At 38.5% G+C, this 21554-nt stretch overlaps 1 protein-coding gene across 1 annotated transcript in view; it reads left to right on the plus strand.

The window, feature by feature from the left end:
• Window positions 1–21554, plus strand: part of GABRA3 (gamma-aminobutyric acid (GABA) A receptor, alpha 3) — a 302277-nt gene that overhangs the window by 203305 nt on the left and 77418 nt on the right. Inside the window, exon 5 of the mRNA XM_011974177.1 lies at window positions 16683–16903. Coding sequence (XP_011829567.1) covers window positions 16683–16903 — 221 coding nt within the window. The remainder of the gene's footprint in view (window positions 1–16682; window positions 16904–21554) is intronic.

The following is a 21554-nucleotide window of genomic DNA, read 5'->3' on the forward strand; positions in this document are numbered from 1 at the left end:
GGGGAGGGGGGAGGGGGGAGGGATTGCATTGGGAGTTATACCTGATGTATGTCTTCTTTAGAGAAATGTCTATTCAGAACTTTTGCCCATTTTAAAGCAGGATTATTTATTTATTTATATTTTCTATTGAGTTGTTTGAGTGGCTTGTATCTTCTGGTTGTTAATCCCTTGTCAGATGATGTATTAGTTCATTCTCCCACTGCTATAAAGAACTGCCCAAGATTGGGTAATTTATAAAGGAAAAAGGTTTAATTGACTCACAATTCCACATGACAAAGCAGAAGGGAAAGTAAGCACATCCCTCTTCACATAGTTGCAGGGACAGAAGTGCTAAGTAAAGGGGGAAAAGCCCCTTATAAAACTATCAAATCTCATGAGAACTCATTCACTATCATGAGAACAGCGTAAGGATACCTGCCCCCCGATTCAATTTCCTCCCACCAGGTCCCTCCCACGACACATGGGGATTATGAAAACTACAATGCAAGATGAGATTTGGATGGAGACGCAGCCATACCATATCATTTCACCCCTGGCCCCTCCCAAATCTTATGTCCTCACATGTCAAAACACAATCATGCCTTTTCAACAGTCCCCCAAATTCCTAACCTATTCCAGCATTAACTCAAAAGTCCAAGTCCAAAGTCTCATCTGAGACAAGGCAAATCCTTTCCACCTATGAGCCTGTAAAATTGAAAGCAAGTTAATTACTTTCTAGATACAATGGGGGTACAGGGCTGGGTAAATACACCCATTCCAAATGGGAGAAATTGGCCAAATTGGCTACAGGCCCCATGCATGTCCAAAATCCAATAGGGCAGTCATTAAATCTTAAAGTTCCAAAATGATCTCCTTTGAATTCATGTCTCATATATAGGCCATGCTGATGCGAGAGGTAGGCTCCCACAGCCTTGAGCAGTTCCACCCTTGTGACTTTGCAGGGTACAGTCCCCCTCCCAGCTGCTTTCACAGGCTGGCATAGAATGTCTGCAACTTTTCCAGGTACATGATGTAAGCTGTCTGTGGGTCTACCATTCTGGGGTCTGCAGGATGCTGGCCCTCTTCTCACAGCTCCACTAGGCAGTACCCCAGTGGGGACCTGTGTGTGGGATCCAACTCGGCCATTTCCCTTTCACCCCGCCCTAGCACAGGTTCTCCATGAAGGCTCTACCACTGCAGCAAACTTCTGCCTAAGGAGTTTCCATATATCCTCTGAAATCTAGATGGAGGTTCCCAAACCTCAATTCTTGACTTTTGTGCACCTGCAGGCTCAACATCACATGGAAGCTGCCAAGACTTGGGGGCTGCACCCTCCAAAGCAATGGCCCGAGCTATACCTTGGCCCTTTTTAGACACAGCTGGAGTGGTTGGGAGGCAGGGCACCAAGTCTCGAGACTGCATACAGCAGAGGGGCCCTGGACCTGGTCCAGGAAACCATTTTTCCTTCATAAGCCTCTGGGCCTGTGATGGGAGGGGCTGCCACAAAGGTCTCTGATATGCCCTGGAAATATTTTCCCCATTGTCTTGGCAATTAGCATTCGATTCCTCATTACTTACACAAATTTCTGCAGCCAGCTTGAATTTCTCCCCAGAAAACGGGTTTTTCTTTTCTATCACATATTCAGGCTGCAAGTTTTCCAATCTTCTACGCTCTGCTTCCTCTTGAACACTTTGCTGCTTAGAAATGTCTTCTGCCAGATACAGTAAATCATCTTTCTCAAGTTCAAAGTTCCACAGATCTCTAGGGCAGGGGCAAAATACCACCAGTCTCTTTGCTAAAGCATAGCAAGAATTATCTTTATTCCAGTTCCCCCCAAGTTTCTCAACCCCATCTGAGACCATATCAATCTGAACTTTATTGTCCGTATCATTATCAGCATTTTGATCCAAGCCATTCAAGAAGTCTCTAGGAGGCCAGGTGCATTGGCTCATGCCTGTAATCCCAGCGCTTTAGGAGGCCTAGGTGGGTGGATCACCTGAGGTCAGGAGTTCTAGACCAGCCTGGCCAACATGGTGAAAACCTGTCTCTATTAAAAATACAATAATTAGCCGGGCATGGTGGCAGGTGCCCGTAATCCCAGCTACTCGGGGGGAGGGGAGGCAAGGCGGGAGAATTCCTTGAACCCGGGAGGTGGAGGTTGCAGTGAGCCGAGTTCACACCATTACACTCCAGCCTGGGGGACAAGAGTGAGGCTTCCTCTCAAAAAAAAAAAAAAGTATCTAGGAAGATCCAAACATTCCCACATGTTCCTGTCTTCTCAGCCCTCCAAGTCTCTAGGAAGTTCCAAAGTTTCCCACATTTTCCTGTCTTTTTTTTTTTTTTTTTTAAGTTGGAGTCTTGCTCTGTCACCCAGGCTGAAGTGCAGTGATGCGTTCTTGGCTCACTGCAACCTCTGCCTCCTGGGTTCAAGTGATTCTCCTACCTCAGCCTCCCAAGTAGCTGGGATTACAGGCATGTGCCACCGTGCCTGGCTAATTTTTTTACTTTTAGTAGAGACAGGGTTTCACCATGTTGGCCGGGCTGGTCTTGAACTCCTGACCTCAAGTGATCCACTGGCCTCGGCCTCCCAGAATGCTGGGATTACAGGTGTTAGCCACTGCACTTCGCCTTCCTGTCTTCTTCTGAGCCCTCTAAGCTGTTCCACCTTCTGCCTGTTATCCAGTCCCAAAGTTGCTTCCACATTTTCAGGTATACTTATAGCAGCACCCCACTACCTCCTGGTACTAAGGTACTGTATTAGTCTGTTCTCGCACTGCCATAAAGAACTGCCTGAGACTGTAATTTATAAAAGAAAGAGATTTAATTGACTCACAGTTCAGCATAGCTGGGGAGGCCTCAGGCAACTTACAATAATGGTGGAAGGGGAAGTAAACACGTCCTTCTTCACATGGTGGCAGAAGAGAGAAGTGTCAAGTAAAGCGGGGGGAAAGCCTCTTATAAAACCATCAGATCTCACTCACTCACTATGACAAGAACAGCATGAGGGTAACTACCACCATGATTCAATTACCTCCCACCGGGTCCCTCCCATGACACATGGGGATTATGGGAAATACATTTCAAGATGAGATTTGGGTGGGACCACAGCCAAACCATATCATATGAATATTTTGCAAATATCTCTTCCTGTTCTGTGGGTTGTCTCTTTACTTTGTGAAGATTGTTTCCTTTTCTTTGCAGAAGCTTTTGAACTTGATGTAATCCATTTGTCAATTTGTACTTTGGTTGTCCATGCTTTTGAGTCTTACACAAAACATGTGTACCCAGGCCAGTATCATGGAGCATTTCCCCAACATTTTCTTCCAGTAGTTTCATAATTTTAAGTCTTAAATTTAAATCTTTAATCCATTTTGATTTTATTATTGTGTATGATGAGAGATAGGGGACGAGTTTCTTTCTTCTACATATGGGTTATTCTATTTTCTCAGCACTATTTACTAATGAGATTTTCCTTCCCCTATTGTATGTTCTTGCTGCCTTTGTTGAAGATGAGTTTTCTATAAATGTGTGGATTTATATCTGGGTTCTCCATTCTGTTCCATTAGTCTATGTATCTCTGTTTATGCCAGCACCATGATGTGGTATTTTTTTTTTTTTTTTTTAGTAAGAAAACTTACTTTACAGTAAGTTTTGAAGTCAGATACTGTGATGCCTCCAGCTTTGTTCTTTTTGCTCAGGATTGCTTTGGTTATTCAAGGCCTTTTGTTATTCTACATAAATTTTGGGATTTGTCTTTTCTTTTTCTGTGGAGAATGTCATTGGTATTTTGGTAGAAACTGCATTGATTTGTAAGTTGCTTTGTGTAATATTGTCATTTTAACAATATTAATTCTGTCAAACAATGAGTGTGGAATATCTTTCCATTTTTTGTGCCCCCTTCAATTTCTTTCATCAGTTTTTTAATAATTTTCCTTGTATTGATCTTTCACTTTTTGAATTAGATTGATTTTTAGGTATTTTGCATTTTTTGCAGTTATTGTAAATGGGATTGCCTTCTTGATTTGTTTGACATTGGCATATATACATGTTACTGTTTTTTGAATGTTGATTTCGTATTCTGCAACTTTACAGAATTCATTTATCAGTACTGATAATTTTTTGTTGGAGTCTTTAGGTATTTCTAGGTATAAGATCATATTATCTGCAAATGATGCTCCACAGGCAGCAAAACAAGTTTGAACAATTTCAAGGAAATATAATTTATATCATGTATCCTTTCTGTCCACAATGGAATAAAGCTAGAAATCAAAAACAAGATGAACTTCGTAAACTACACAAACACATGGAAATTAAAGAACATGCCCCTGAATGAGCAATAAGCCAATGAAAAAATTAAGAAGTAAATTTAAGACGAGGCACAGTGGCTCATGCCTGCAATCTCAGCACTTTGGGAGGTCCAGGAACACCGATCCCTTGAGCTCAGAAGTTCAAGACCAGCCTGGGCAACATCACAAAACCTCATCTCTACACAAAAAGTACAAAAATTAGCCAGGTGTGGTGACATGCACCTATAGTCTCAGCTACTTGGGAGGCTAAGGTGGGAGGATAACTTGAGCCCAGAAGATTGAGGCTGCAGTGAGCCATGTTCATGCCACTGCATTCCAGTCTGGGTGACAAAGTGAAACCTGTCTCAAAACAAAGTGTATTAGTCCATTCTCATGCTGCTAACAATGACATACCCAAGAATGGGTAATTTATAAAAGAAAGAGGTTTAATGGAATCACAGTTACACATGGCTAGGAGGCCTCACACTCCTGGTGAAAGACAAAGGAAGAGCAAAGGGACATCTTACATGGTGGCAAGCAAGAGGGTATGTGCAGGAGCACTGCCCTTTATAAAACCATCTTATCTCATGAAATTTATTCACTATCAGGAGAACAGCATGGGAAAAATCCACCCCCATGATTCAATTATCTTCCACCGGGTCCCTCCATGACATAGAATTATTACAATTGAAAGTGAGATTTGGGTGGGGACACAGAGCCAAACATTATCAAAAAGCAAATTTGAAAATGTACTGAAACAAATAGAAATGGAAATACAACATTAAAAAAATCTATGGGATATAGTAAAAGCAGTACTAAGAGTAAAGTTTACAGCAATAGACACGTAAGTGAAAAAAGTAGAAAGACACTCAAAAAAACAACCTAATGATGCACTTCAAAAACTAAAAAAAGTAAGAACACATCAAACCCCAAATTAGTAGGAGATGTAATAATAAAGATCAGTGCAAAAATAAATTAAAACAAAATATACGGAAGATCAATGAAAAAACTTGTTTTATTGAAAAGATAAAATCAACATACCTGTAGCTACACTAAGAGAAAGAGAGAAGATCCAAATAAAATCAGAAATATAAAAGGAAACACAAGTGAGATCTCAGAAATAAAAAAAAATTCAAAACTATTATAAACAATTATACACCAATAAATTGGAAAACCTAGAAGAAATGGATACATTCCTTGACACATACAGCTTACTAAGACTAAACCATGAAGAAAGAGAAAACCTCAATAAACCAACAATGAGTGATGAAATAGAAGCTGTAATAAAATTTCTCCCATCAAATAAAAGCCCAGGACCTGATGGCTTCATTGTTTAATTCCAGCAAACATTTAAAAAATGAATAATATCAATTCACTCAAACTCTTCAAAAACTTAAAGATATGGGAATACGTCCAAACTCATTCCACAAGGCCAATGTTACCCCAGTATTAAAACTATACAAGGCCACAAAAAAAGAAAACTAGAAGCCAGTATCACTGGTGAACATAGATACAAAAATCCTCAACAAAATACTAGCAAAGCAAATATAACAACACATTAAGAAGTTTATTCACCATAATCAAGTAGGATTCATCCCAGGAATGCAAGGATAGTTCAACATATACAAATTAATAAATGTGATACATCACATTAAGGGTATCAAGAACGAAAACCCATGTGATTATTTTAATAGATGCCAAAAAAGAATTTGATAAAATCCAACATCTATTTATGATGAAAACCCTCAACAAAATGGATATAGAAGGAGCATAACTCAAAATAATAAAGGTTGTATATGACAAACCCACAGTTAACATTGTGTTAAACAGTGAAAAATTGAATTACTCTAGTTATTTCTTCCACTTTGTTTTGACAACTCTTATTATCATTCGTAGACATACTTTGTTTGTTTAGGATAACTGTGTCAATATTTATGTTCACCATTCCTTTTTGCATCTTTCTACTGGCTATATTTTTAAACACATGAAGATCTTCTTTTAGTAGTTCTTTTCCGGATAGTTAATTCAATCATCTACTGATTTAAAATTCTTATAGAGCATCTGCTATATGCTATGCAGAGTTTTATGTGGTGTAGATATAGCAGTAAACAAAACAAAGTCCCTGCTCTCATGGAACTTCCAGGCTAGTGGAAGCTGGCTAGTGCAATGTAAACAGATAAAAAATATACATTTTTTTTCAGTGCTATAAGGAAGAAAAATAACTCATCATAAGAGGAAGGGAGGTTACTATTACTGATAGGATGTTCAAGCAATGCTCTCTGATACAGTAACTTTTGATTGAAACCTGAAGGCTGTGAGTGATTCAGCCATGAGAAAACCTGGAGCAACAGTGAAGATCTGTTCATGGTAAATTCTCTGCCTTATTTTACTTATCTAAAATTATCTTTATTTTGACTTCACTCTTAAATGATAATATAAGTTTGGCTGTAGAATTCTGAGGTGATTGTTACTTTTCTGTCAACATTTTCTTCCCAGGTTTGTGGGTTTTTATGATGAAGGGATGTTGAATTTTATCAAATGCTTTTTCAGCATCGGTTGAAATGATGATAGGGTTTTGTCTTTCATTCTACTGATATGAATGAATTTCTGCTGATATTGATTGATTTGCATATGTTGAACAATCCTGGAATCCCAGGGATAAATCCCACTTGGACATGATGAGTGATCTTTTTAATGTGTTGTTGAATTTGGTTTGCTAGTATTTTCTTGAAAATGTTTGCCTCAATAGTCATCAGATATATTGTCTTGTAGTTTTTTTATGTGTCTTTTTCTAGTTTTGGTATGAAGGTAATGCTGGCCTTGTAGAATGCTCTTGGTATAGGATTCCCTTCTCCTCTATTTTTTGGAATAGTTTGAGTAGGATTGGTATTAGTTCTTTAAATGTTTGGTAGAATTCATCAGTGAAGCCATCAGTCCCAGGCTTTTCTTTACCAGGAGTCTTTTTATTACGGCTTTGATCACATTACCTGTTTTTGGTCTGTTCAGGTTTGGATTTCTTCATGGTTCAATCTTGGTAGTTTTGTATGTGTCTTAGAATTTCCCAATTTCTTCTAGATTTTCCAATTTGTTGGCAAATAGTTGCTCTTAGTAGCCAAAAATGATCCTTTGAATTTCTTCCTTATCAATTTTAATGTCTCCTTTTTCATCTCTGATTTTATTTATTTCATTATTCTCTCTTTTCTTCTTAGTCTGACTAAAGGTTTGTCAAGTTTGTTTATCTTTTCACAAACCTACTGTTTTTCATTGATCTTTTGTGCTGTTTTATTTATTGAAGTTTCATTTATTTCTACTCTCATCTTTATTATTTCTTTTCTTCTACTAATGTTTGGTTTGGATTGCTTTTGTTTTTCTAGTTCTTTAAGATGCATCATTAGGTTTGAAGTTTTTATTTGAAGTTTTTCTTCTTTTTTGGTAGAGGCACTTATAGCTATAAACTTACCTCTTAGCACTGCTTTCACTGTATGCCATAGGTTTTGGTATGTTGTGTTTGCATTATCATTTGTTTCAAGGAATTTTTCAATTTCTCTCTTAATTTCTTCAATGACCCATTGGTCATTTAGGAGTATGTTGTTTAATTTCCATGTGTTTGTGTAGTTTCCAAAATCCCCCTTGTTCTTGATTGCTAGTTTTATTCCATTGTGGTCAGAGAATAGGTTTGATACTATTTCAATTTTTTTTTTAAATGTTTTAAGGCTTGTTTTGTGGCCTAACATAAGGTCTATCCTTAAGAATGTGCCATGTGCTAAGGAAAAAATTGTATATTCTGCAACCATTGGAGGAAATGATCAGTAAATATCTATTAGGTCCATTTGATCTATACTACAGATTAAGTCCAAAGTTTCTTTGATGATTGTCTGTCTGGACTATCTGTCCAATGTTGAAAGTGAGTTGTTGAATTCTTCAGCCATCATTGCATAGGGCTCCATCTCTCTCTTTAATAATATTTGCTATATATTTCTGGGTGCTCCAGTATTGGGTGCATATATATTTACAATTGTTATTTCCTATTGCTGAATTGAACCCTTTATCATTATATAGTGACCTTCTTTGTGTCTTCTTATAGTTTTTTTCTTGACATCTATTTTGTCTGATATAAGTGTAGCTACTCCTGCTCTTTTTTGCTTTCTATTTGCATGGAATATCATTTTCCATGCCTTTATTTTCAGTCTATATGTGTCTTTAAGGGTGAAGTGTGTTTCTTTTAGACAACAGACCACTGGCTCTTGTTTTTTTCATCCATTCACCCACTGTATGTTTTTTTTAATTATAGCATTTAGTCAATATACATTCAGTATTATTAGTAGTAAGCAAGGACTTACTCCTGCCATTTTGTTATTTGTTTTCTAGTTTGTTTTGTGGTCTTCTCTTCCTTTTTTCTTCCCTTCCTGTCATTGTTTTACTGAAGGTGATTTTCTCTGATGATATGATTTAGTTTCTTCCTTTTTGAGTATCTATTGTATGGTTTTTGGTTTAAGTTTACCATGAGGCTTGCAAATACTATCTTATGCCCTGTTATTTTAAGATGATGACAACTTAATATTGTTCCCATAAACAAACAAACAAGCAAAAAGAAAACTAATAAAAATTCTATACCCTATTTGTTCCCCCACTTTTTAACTTTTTGTTGTTTCTATTTATATCTTATTGTACTGTCTACGTCTTGGAAAGTTGCTGTAGTTATTATTTTTGATTGGTACGTCATTGAATCTTTCTGTGAAGATAAGAGTAGTTTACACAGCACAGTTGCAGTGTTACAGTATTCTCTGTTTTTCTGTGTACTTACTAATACCAGGGAGTTTTGTACCTTCAGATTATTTCTTATTACTCATTAATGTTCTTTTCTTTCTGATTGATGTACTCCCCTTAGCATTTCCTGTGGGCAGATCTGGTGATGATGAAATCCCTCAGCTTTTGTTTTTCTGGGAAATTCTTTATTTCTCTTTCATGATTGAAGGATATTTTCAATAGAGTTACTATTCTAGGGTAAAAGTTTTTACTTCAGTACTTTAAATATGTCATGCCATTCTCTCCTGTCCTGTAAGGTTTCCATTAAAAAGTCTGCTGCCAGATGTATTGGAGATCCATTGTATGTTGTTTCTTTTCTCTTGTTGCTTTTATAGTTATTTCTTTATTTTTGACCTTTGGGAGTTTGATTATAAAATGTTCTTGAAGTAGTTCTTTGAGTTAAGTCTGCTTGATGTTCTATAACCTTCTTGTACTTGGATAATGAGGTCTTTCTCTGTGTTTGGAATATTCTTTGTTATTTTCCATTTAAATAAACTTTCTACTTCTATCTCTTTCTGTACCTCCTATTTAAGGCCAATAACTCTTAGATTTGCCCTTTTGAGGCTATTTTCTTGTTCCTGAAAACATGGTTCATTGTTTTTTATTCCTTTTACTTTTGTCTCCTATTACTGTGTACATTCAAATAGCCTGTCTTCAGACTCAATAATGATTTATTCTGCTTGACTCATTCTGCTGTTAAAAGACTCTGATGCATTCTTCAGTATGCCTATTGCATTTTTCAGTTCGAGAATTTCTGCTTGATTCTTTTTAACTGTTTCAGTCTCTGTTCATTTTATCTGATAGAATTCTGAATTCTTTCTCTGTGTGATATTGAATTTCTTTGAGTTTCCTCAACACAGCTATTTTGAATTCTCTCTCTGAAAGGTCATATATCTCTTTCTCCATGTTTGTTCCCTGGTGCCTTATTTAGTTTATGGTATAATTTAGCTGTGTCTCCACCCAAAACTCATCTTGAATTGTAGTTCCCATAATCTACACATGTCACAGGAAGGAACTGGTTGGAGGTAATTGAATCATGGTGGTGCTTACTCTCATGCTGTTCTTGTGATAGTGAGTGAGTTCTCAAGGGATATAAAGGGCTTTTCCCCCTTTTGCTTGGCACTTCTCTCTCCTGCCACCATGCGAAGAAGGATGTGTTTGCTTCCCCTTCTGCTATAATTGTAAATTTCCTGAGGCCTCCCCAGCCATGCTGAACTGTGATTTAATTAAGCTTCTTTCCCTTAGAAGTTACAGTCTTGGATATGTCTTTATTAGCAGTGTGAGAATGGACTAATACAGTAAACTGCTATCACAGAGAGTTGGGCACTGTTGTAAAGATACCTGAAAATGTGGAAGAGACTTTGGAACTGGGTGACAGGCAGAGGTTGAAACAGTTTGGAGGTCTCAGAAGAAGACAGAAAAATGTGGGAAAGTTTGGAACTTTCTAGAGACTTAGAGGGCTCAGAAGACAGGAAGATGTGGGGAAGTTTGGAGCTTCCTAGAGAATTGTTGAATGGCTTTGACCAACATGCTGATAGTGATATGTACAATAAAGTCCAGGCTGAGGTGATCTCAGGTGGAGATAAGGAACTTGTTGGAAACTGGAGCAAAGGTGACTTTTGTTATGCTTTGGCAAAGAGACTGGTGACAATTTTGCCCCTGACCTAGTGATCTGTGGAACTTTGAATTTGAAAGAGATTATTTAGGGTATCTGGTGGAAGAAATTTCTAAGCAGCAAAGCATTCAAGAGGTGACAGAGCATAAAAGTTTGGAAAATTTGCAGACTGGCAATGAGATAGAAAAGAAAAAGCCATTTTCTGGGAATAAATTCAGACTGGCTGCAGAAATTGTATAAGTAACAAAGAGCAGAATGTTGTTTACCAAGACAATGGGTAAAATGTCTCCAGGCCATATGTGAGACTTTCACAGCAGCCTCTTCCATCACAGGCCCAGAGGCCTAGGAGGAAAAAATGGTTTCATGGGCCAGGCCCAGGAACCCCCTGCTCCATGCAACCTGGGGACAGTGTCCTGCATCTTCAGCTGCTTCAGCTCCAGCTGTGGCTAAAAGAAGCCAAGGTACAGCTCAGGCCATGGCTTCAGAGGGTGCAAGCCCCAAGCCTTGGCAGCTTCTGCATGACATTGAGCCTGCAGGTACACAGAAGTCAAGAATTGAGATTTGGGAATCTCCACCTAGATTTCAGAAGATGTATGGAAACTCCTGGATGTCCAGGCAGAAGTTTTCTGCAGGGGTAGAACATTCATGGAGAACCTCTGCTAGGGCAGTGTCAAAGGGAAATATGGGGTTGAAGCCCACACACAGAATTCCCACTGGGGTACCACATAGTGGAACTGTGAGAAGAGGGCCACCATCCTGCAGACCCCAGAATGGTAGATCCACTGACAGCTTGCGCCATGCACCTGGAAAAGCCACAGACACTCAACTCCAGCCCATGAAAACAACTGGGAGGGGGGCTGTACCCTGCAAAATCACAGGGGTGGAGCTGCCTAAGGCCATGGGAACCTACCTCTTGCATCAGCATGACCTGGATGTGAGGCATAGAGTCAAAGGAGACCGTTTTGGAACTTTAAGGTTTAATGACTGCACTATTGGATTTCGGACTTGCATGAGGACTGTAGCCCCTTTGTTTGGCCAATTTCTCCCATTTAAAATGGCTGTATTTACCTAATGCCTGTACCCCCATTGTATCCAGTTAGTAATGAACTTGCTTTTGATTTTACAGGCTCATAGGTGGAAAGGACTTGCCTTGTCTCAGATGAAACTTTGAACTTAGACTTTTGAGTTAATGATGGAGTTAGTTAAGAATTTGGAGAACTGTTGGAAGGACATGATTGTATTTTTAAATGTGAGGATATGAAATTTGGGAGGCACTAGGGGTGGAATTATATGATTTGGCTATTCCCTCATCCAAATCTCATCTTGCCTTGTAGTTCCCATAATCTCCATGTGTCATAGGAGGGGCCTGGTGGGAGGTGATTAAATTATGGGGGTGGTTACCCTTATGCTGTTTTCATGGTAGTGAGAGAGTTCTAATGAAATCTGATGGTTTTATAAGTGGCTTTTTCCCCTTTTGCCTGGCACTTCTTGTTGCCACCATGTGAAGAAGGATGTGTTTGCTTCCCGTTCTGCCATGATTGTAAGTTTCCTGAGGTCTCTCCATCCATGCTGAACTTTGAGTCAATTAAATCTCTTTCCTTTATAAATTACCCAGCCTTGGGTATGTCTTTATTTTTATAATGAGAATGGAGTAATGCAGTTCATTTGGTGAGTTTGTGTTTTTCTTGGATTGTCTTTATACTTCTAGATGTTCATCAGATCTGGGCATTGAAGAGTATGGTATTTATCATAGTCTTCTCAGTCTGGGCTTGTTTGTACCCCTCCTTTTTGGGAAGGCTTTTTAGATATTTGAAAGGACGTGGATGTTGTGATCTAAGTTGTATCTGTTTTAGGGGACACCTCAAGCTCAGTAACACTGTGGTTCTTGCAGTCTTGTAGAGGTTCTGCCTTAATGTTCTTAGACAATATCCAGAAGAATTCTCTGCATTACCAGGTAAAGACTTTTGATGGCTTCCCTTACTAACTTTCAAACAAATTAAGTCTCTCCCTATGTTCTAAGCCACCTGAAGCTGAGAGTGGAGTGATAAAAGCACCCCTATGACCACCACCACTATTACTGTGCTAGGTCAGACCTGAACCCAGCACAGTATTGGGTCTCACTCAAGGCTTCCTGTAACTACTTCCTGGCTACTGCCTATGTTCATTCAAGGCCCTGGTGCTCTACAATCAGTATATGACAAAGCCAGCCAGGCCTGTGTCCTTCTGTTTGGGGTGGTGAATTCTTCCAGGCCCTTGGCAGATCTGGATATGCCATCTGGGAGCCAGAGACTACAGTCATAAATAGAAATCTACCTGGTTTTTCTCTTTTACTGCAGCTGAGCTGGATCTCAAACCACAACATGCAGTCTTTCCTACTCCACCTTCCCCTTTCCATAGGCAGAGGAGCCTCACCTCATGGCCACCATCACCACAGCCCTACAAGAATAATGCGTGACTACTACTGATGTTCCCTTAAGGCCCAAAAGCTCTTCAGTTGGCTTGTATTGAATACTGCCTGGCCTGGGACTCACCTTTCAGGGCAGTTTCCTCCAGTCTGGCCCAAGGCAGGTCCAGAAATGCTGTCCAGGAGCCAAGTCCTCAAATCAGGGTCCCCAAGAGCCTGCTTGATGCTCTAACACACTGAGGCCAAGCTCGTACTGAAGGTTGGAGAAAAAAAAAATCCCATTTACTTTTCCCTCCACTTTTTTTCAAGCAGAAAGAATCTAGTCCCATAGCCATCACAACTGGAAATGTACTGAGTCTCACTTGAAGCTAGCAAATCTCAGAGCCTCATCCAAGGCCTATCACATAGTATTTGGGTATCACTGCTGGTTATTCAGGGCCCAAAGGCACTTTAGTTAGGTGATAAATCCTGCCAGTGATGGTTCCTTCCCTTCAAGGCAATGGGCTTCCTTCTGACCCAGTGTATTTCTAGAAATGTCATCTTGGAGGTAGGGCCTATAAAAAGGGCCTCACAACTCTGCTGCCCTATCCTTCTGTGGCTGAGCTGGTATCCAAGATGCAAGACAAAGTCTTCCCTACTCTTCCCTCTCCTCTACTTGAGTGGAGGGAAGGGATCTCTTTTGGAGCTGCGAGCTGTGCAGCTTTGGGTTAGGGGAGGAATGAAGCCAGCACTCCCTTAGCTGCCCTGGCTGATGTCTCCATAGGTCATATGCCTCCCCACAATCAGTTCACTGGCTCTGGACCCAGTTTAGCACCAGAAATCACCTACGAATTGCTGCCCTTGTGGCCTAGACTGCTGTTCATGTTTACTTAGGGCTCCAGAGCACTTTAGCCCAAGGTGGCAAGGCTTATGGAAACTGAAGTTGCGCCTGCTGGGATCAGTGATTCCCCTCTGGCTAGGGCTAGGATAAATGCTCCCTCCATGGGCAGGCATCAGCTAAGTTTGTTCTGGTTTTGCTTTCTGCTGTAACAGGGCAGCACTAGTTCAATGTCTCACAGTTGCTGTGCTCTCCCCTCGTCAGTGTACAAAACAGTTCTCCATGCCACACCACCACTGACAGCGGATGGAGCAGGGGTGGTGTCAGTGATTCAAGACTGTTTTTCCTAACTCTTCTGTGCCTCTTTCAGTGAAACATAGTTAAAATCAGGTACTGTGAGTGCTCTCCTGATTTTTAATTCCCGTGAAGGTGCTTTTTTTGTGTGTGTGTATAGATAGTTGTTAAATTGGTGTCCTTGCTGGGGGGGTCACGGGGAGGCACAATCAATGGAGCCTTCTATTGTGCCATCTTCTTCTGCTCTCAACGACATTTTCAAAGTGTATTTTTATTGTCTTTTTGGTTTCTATTGTTGCACTTAAGAAGTCAACATAAGTGGTGATTATAAGTCAAATGGTCATGTCTTTGTAGGTAGCATGTCTTTTCTGTTTTGCAATTTTTAAAATCAAAATGTGGCACATATACACCATGGAATACTATGCAGCCATAAAAAAGGATGAGTTTGTGTCCTTTGTAGGGACATGGATGCAGCTGGAAACCATCATTCTTAGCAAACTTTTACAAGAACACAAAACCAAACACTGCATGTTCTCACTCATAGGTGGGAACTGAACAATGAGATCACTTGGACTCGGGAAGGGGAACATCACACACCGGGGCCTATCATGGGGAGGGGGAGGGGGGAGGGAGGAGGGATTGCATTGGGAGTTATACCTGATGTAAATGACGAGTTGATGGGTGCTGACGAGTTGATGGGTGCAGCACAGCAACATGGCACAAGTATACATATGTAACAAACCTGCACGTTATGCACATGTACCCTAGAACTTAAAGTATAATAATAATAAAAAAAATAAAATAAAATAAAATAAAATCTCTGTTTTGGTATTCTTTAAATTCATTATGCACTGCCTGGGATCTATTTTAATTTATTGAGCTTGCAATTCATTATGGTACTTGAAGCTAAAGATGTATATATTTCAACAATTCTGGAAATTGTAGTCCATTACTACTTTGAATATTGTTTCTCCCCTATTTTCTCGAATCTCTCACATTTAGAATTGTAATATATGTATACTGAAACTTCTATTTTTATCCTTCATAGTACTATACCTCCCTTTCATATTTTCTATCGGTTATATGTCTGAAATGTGAACTGGGCAATTTTTCCTCATATTTTTTTTTCCAATTCACTAATAGCTCTTTCATAAGAGATGTTATACTCAGATTTTGGGACTCACCCTCTCAGTGGTTCTCTTGTTCCCAGGACTTCCTCATGAATTTTCATCTTCCAATCCAGAGCTTTTTCTCTGATAAGCTAATACTTTTTCAGATTTCCTCCACTTGAATTGTGATGGCTTAAGGAATTCCTTCAGTCTAAATGGTAGCAAATTCACAAACATCATCCAGCTGATTTCTTTCATTTAGTGGACCACTATCCTATTGTTTCTGCCTATTTTTTTTTTAACTGGGCCCCAGGGTCTCTCCTATTTGTGTGTAGCATAGTGATCAGCCAGAATTTTTGGCAGAATGTATATTCAGATTTGGAGGCCCATCCCTTCTGGGATGCTCTTACTTTTGAGTCTTCTATCCCTAGTAGTCCAGATTCTCTGCCACCTTGAGCTAGTAAGGCTGTTGTATATACTACAGGAATTCTAGGTTTGGGAAGCAACTTCAAGAAAGAAAAATCACAAACTCACAATTCTAATCTATTGCTGCTGCCATCTTTCAAAGGTAAACTCACCTTAGGTTTCTGTCTGCTTTCAGTCACACTCCACTGTTTTCAAGAAATACAGGTATATACAGTTGTTGTTCAGGTTTTATAATTAATAGCTGCAAGAAAATGTACTCAAATAATTTGTTATACTGTTACCAATACCTGGAACATTTATTGTTAATTTATTTTGTATTTACATAAACAGCAAATTTGAGTATTTTCTTCACATTTATTAGCAATTTTTATCCATTTCATGACTTTGCTGTTCATTTACCCATTTTATCTTATTTGTCTATAAGATATGTTTTTTTATCTTATCTATAATATTTCATTATTTATTGAGGATAACAAGCTATTCGCGAATCAGACATATTGTTATTTTGAGGCTCAGATTAAATGTATGATAAAATGTAAGGTTTTGGTTTTGTGGTGATTTTTATATTGGCCTTCGATGGGGTCATTAAGCAGCAGAGACAAGGTAAGAAACGTTCTTATTTGGGTGTCACTGCATAGAGGAGGGAGCACTTGCTTTTTCATAAGGCAAAGTCTTATGATCAACTTGTGTGGTGTGTGGGGATGTGTTGGCGGCGGTCTTCCTAAAAAACGCCTTGTCAAATATGTTATCCTCATGTTTATTAATCTCCATGGCATTATTTCTCAATCATAATCATTTTCCTTACACACCAGGAGCTACTGTTAATAGACTGCTGCTTCTCTGCATCAGAGGAAATATTGCAAGGTAATTAATATTTGCTAAGGGCACTATGAGCCCTTACCAGAACTCAACTGAAACATTGTTTATCTCTCTTTTCGTCCCTAGGAGTACACTATTGATGTATTTTTTCGGCAGACATGGCATGATGAAAGACTGAAATTTGATGGCCCCATGAAAATCCTTCCACTGAACAATCTCCTGGCTAGTAAGATCTGGACACCTGACACCTTCTTCCACAATGGCAAGAAATCGGTGGCTCATAACATGACCACGCCCAACAAGCTGCTCAGATTGGTGGACAACGGTACCCTCCTCTACACAATGAGGTCAGAGAGTGGTGGCTCCCACCCAAAGTATATTGGGAGTAGGACTGGGCTTAAAAGCAGAATGTTTTAGAGTATCCACTGAAAATCCTCTCAAGTGTATAGATTAGAAATGTACAGGTATATATACACTTCCTAATATAATTGCATGCATACATACTCACAGACATATATATTCTAATAAACACATAAATAGAGAGTTGCATAGATGAACATTTTGAGAAACACAGAGGTATACGTTCATGATTTGTGTATGCATGCATACCCAAAGACACATGTGGACTAACACAGAAGGACATATGTATTCACGGTCACTTAAATACACAAATTCACAAAAACATACACACAGGCATGAACACTGATAATTAGAATTGACTAGGTTTAAATGCAGCAGCAAACTATCCCTATGATGCAGAGTTGTGAGTATCAAATGAGATAACTATGGGTATTTTGTGAAACATACAGTGTTTTATAAAGATAAATTTTAAAATACTTATTTAAAATTTTTATTTATTTAAATATATTTATTTTATGCTACATTACCTTAGGATACTGAGGATGATAATAAGTGAATTTTCCAAACAATTTAAGATTATATCTATGTCTATCTATCTATACATGGTGTTTATATGTGTGTGCATATGTGTGTGTATATATAATATTTAAATCTTCATAAAATATAAATTATATTTCATACTTTTCCACCTCCCAATGGATAAAAATATCACAATTTTATTTATTTCATGACTTATTACTGTCATAGAGTTATTAGGCATTGAATTTTGCTGTCAAAAAGAATAAGTTTGAAAGGATTTTCGATGCAATAAGATTCTTTCCCCAATACTAAAAAACATTCTTCGTTTTTGGGTTTGCTTTTTATGAATTTTCTTGTTCCTCTGATATCAATTGTCACTTCCTGAAGCTTCCTCCCACATTAATGAGTGCTAATTTTGTGTAGTGGAGCTTCTATGGCTATTTAGAATTGGTGTATTTGTTATTTTGCAGAAGAAAACTCAAATATTGCATGCCTGGTAAATAGATGGTGAAGAAATGAAGTGTGTTTGTCTGTATACTAATCTCTCATTACTTCAAATTTGCTATTTATTGGTGTTTTTCCCACAAGAATTTGGAAGATGAGGAGATGATCAAGGAAAAAAGGGCAATAATAATTACTTAAGAGAGAAGTTGGATGAGAGACAGGAGGAAAAATGAGCATAGAGGAGATATGACCATAGAGTGGAGGATAAAATAATGAAGAAAGAAAGTGGATAGAAGTGGGAAGATGAGGGTTGAGAGGGGAGGAGAAGACTAATTACACAGAGTACATAGAGGCATATATATTGGAGAAATGAGAAAGGTGAAAAGAAAGAGAATATGAGAAGAGAGGAAAAAAAGAGTAGAGAAGTTGAGAAGACAAAGGATAAGATGGTGTAAAATAAAGAAGCTAGATTAGATATTAGGAAATCCTAAAGAGACAGGAGAATATAATGAAGTGGATGTAGTAGGTGGGAATAAAGAGGAAAAGACATAGAGAAGTAGAGGAAAGGACATGGGAGGAGATGAACAAGAGTGAGGGAAATTGTAGGCAGAAGAAAGAGAAGCTTTCCTTCATTTATTCATTTGCCAAACATGTCTTGACTTCCTAATATATACATGGCCCTAAAGTAAATTCTGGAAATGCAAACATTAATGAGACATAGTCTCTCTTCTTAAGATAATCATAATATAATAGGGGAGAAAGACTAATAGCATAATAGCAAATGATGTTAACTAAAATGTTAAAGAGATGGGTAGTTATTGGAATATAGAGCAGGGTCATCTAACTCATTCTTTTGGGACAGGTTGAGAGAAGAGTCCCTGGATAAGGCAAGAGCTAGGCTTCTGATTATTGGTATTAACATTAGCATTTTATATTATTATGTAAGTAGAATGCAGTCCAGAAACTTCTAGGCAGAAGGAAGAGAGGAAGGACATTCTAGACAGAGAAAACCAAGTGAGCAGTTGCAGGGAATGGAAGGACGTATTTTAGGCAAGAGACTGAGGTGGTCAGTTTTCTATTTCATATGGCTGTGCAGCTACTGGGTAAATAATGCATTTGAAGGTAAAAAGACTGGAATTAGAGAAAATGATTAAGAAACTGCTGAAATAGTCTAGATTAGAAGTGGTGTTCTAATTCAGAACAATGGATTAAGATGGAGAAGTGACGATATGTTGAGGAAATAGGCAGTAAATATAGAAAACTTCAGAATGACAGAGAGGAGGAGTTGTGAAGGTAGTAGGTATCCAAATAACATGAGTGAAAGATGGTACTATAGGCTGGACTAGACGATATGAAAGTTAGGACAAATGTAGATAAGTCTGTGAGGTTAATTTGGGACAAGATAAGCTTAAGGTGATTGTAGATTATCCAGGGAAAGAAGTCTAATAGTAGTTGGATATTCGAGTCTTAAGATCAAGGGAGAGATACAATGTAGAGATATAAAGTATGGCATTGTTACTATATTGGAACAAATGGAAACGAAAAATGGATGTCATCACTTCAGGAAAGAGTATAGAGTAAGAAGAATCTCATGCCAGGTATCTAGTCATCTAGCACTACTATCAGTAAGGCAGTGGAGGGGAAAGAGGAACCTATGAAAGAAACCAGGAAGAAAATGTCAGGGAGCTGTTAACAGTGTGCAGTACCTTGAAAGCTAAGTGTGGTAGTCAATACTACCACTTGCCAATATTTTCACTTCACCTCCATCTGGGTACAAAGTAGTACTATACTTCCCTGAGCCTTGAAGTTCAGCATGGACAAATGACTTGCTTTGGCTAACCAAATGTGCGTGTAAATAGCATGTGTCAGCTCTGAGAGAGGATGGGAAGCCCTTCAAGAGCCAATACATAATTTGCCATGTTGCCTTCCCCTAGCCACGGTAAGTAGCATTATGCCAGGTGGTCTTTGCCCTATCATTCTATGCCCCTTATTGAAGATGACATAGAAGCGAGTGGGTCCCCCTGCCCCAACCAGAGATAGTGTGAGTGAGAAATAAACTTCAGTTACTTTAGGGCACTGAGATTTTCAGATTGTTTCCTACTGCATATTAATCTAACCTGTCTTGACTGATAAATTAAAGTTTCAAAACAATGAGAGTTATCAATAACACCACTAATAGTATAATAAGTATATTAATTAACATCAATATAGTGTGTAAAATATGACAGACACTGTTCTAATCATTCTACTTTTATAATATTCCTAACAACTTTAGTAACTGTATGAGATAGGTACTATTATCCCAACTTTACAGATGAAAAAAAAACTAAGACACGACATGGGTAAGAGAATTTTTCAAGTTAACTTGGGTAGTAGATGGTTAAGCCAGCATTATTAATATGGTAGGGTAGCTGCAAGTTCATGCACTTTACCCTGTTTACACATTTTTACAACATTGTTGGCTATAGAAAGAGATGTAATATAGAGACTTAGAAGTATGTCTTAAGTTTGGTACCATGGAGGATATTAGTATTCTTCACATACACTGTTTCAATAGAGTGGCTAGTGCAATAGAGAGTTTTAGGAGTTGGAATGGAGATAGTGCACATAGAAAATAACTTTGAGAAGCTTGTTTGAAAATGAAAGGGAGGAAGGTATCATAGCTACATTCAGGGATAAGAGAAATTGCCATTGTTTTCAGAGGAGAGACTGACACATACTTGTAAGATAGTACAAAAGAGTCAGTAGGAAGACAAAGATTGAAGATATAGTAGAAATAACACATCGCTGACAGCAAGTTCTCATAAATACCATAAAGGGGATGATATCAAATCTACAGTTAGAGTTTTACTTGAAAGGAAGAGGGACACCTCTTCTCACATTGCATGAAAGTTTATGAGGTTATATATAAATGTTGAAATGAAGGTGGGGAGGATAGGACAGAGAAAAGGTATGAATGAATGTAATATATCAAGGAGAATTTGGGGAAACAGAGCATTAGGGAAGGAATAGATGGAAGAGGCATGCTTGTAATAAACTATAGGAAAGAGAAGAGTTTGAAAAAGAGATAAGAGTTCACACAATTGTGGAAAGAATGGAGTGGAGTAGATGTAAACAGAAAAGAAACTGTATGGAATGAGGTGGATGGAGGGACAGAATAATGAGGAGATGTGGATGGGCAGAAGACAGTAAGCAAATGGAAGAGAAGCAAGAGGAGGGAGAGAGTAATGGGCAGGAAAGGATCTGAACACAGTAGAGATTGCAAATAGTGAGGAGAAATAGAGAATGAATGAAAAGAACAGGATAGAGGAGAAACAACAATAAAAGGAATAAAGCATAGAGGATAGGTTTAAGTTTTCGGGAAGGGATAGAGAAGAGAGAAGAAAGGAGAGAGGATAGGAATATTGAAATATAAAAAAAATAGAAGAGAAGAAAGGAGAGAGGATAGGAATATTGAAATTTAAAAAAAAATAGAAGATGCAGGTTGAGGAGAGCAGAGGATGAAGCCGAGCAAAGGATTAGTTGCCTTGAAATAAAGTTGAATGAATGGGAAGATGATGATAACTGGGCCCTTTATCCTAGTCTGAATTGGACAAGAAAGTCAAGTTCAATGAGATTAGAGTCTATGTAGAATGCCCTTGTGCTTATTCAGATTTACAGAATAGAGGAAGTACA

Source organism: Mandrillus leucophaeus, unplaced genomic scaffold, assembly GCF_000951045.1.
Source record: "Mandrillus leucophaeus isolate KB7577 unplaced genomic scaffold, Mleu.le_1.0 Scaffold1421, whole genome shotgun sequence".
NCBI lineage: Eukaryota > Metazoa > Chordata > Mammalia > Primates > Cercopithecidae > Mandrillus > Mandrillus leucophaeus.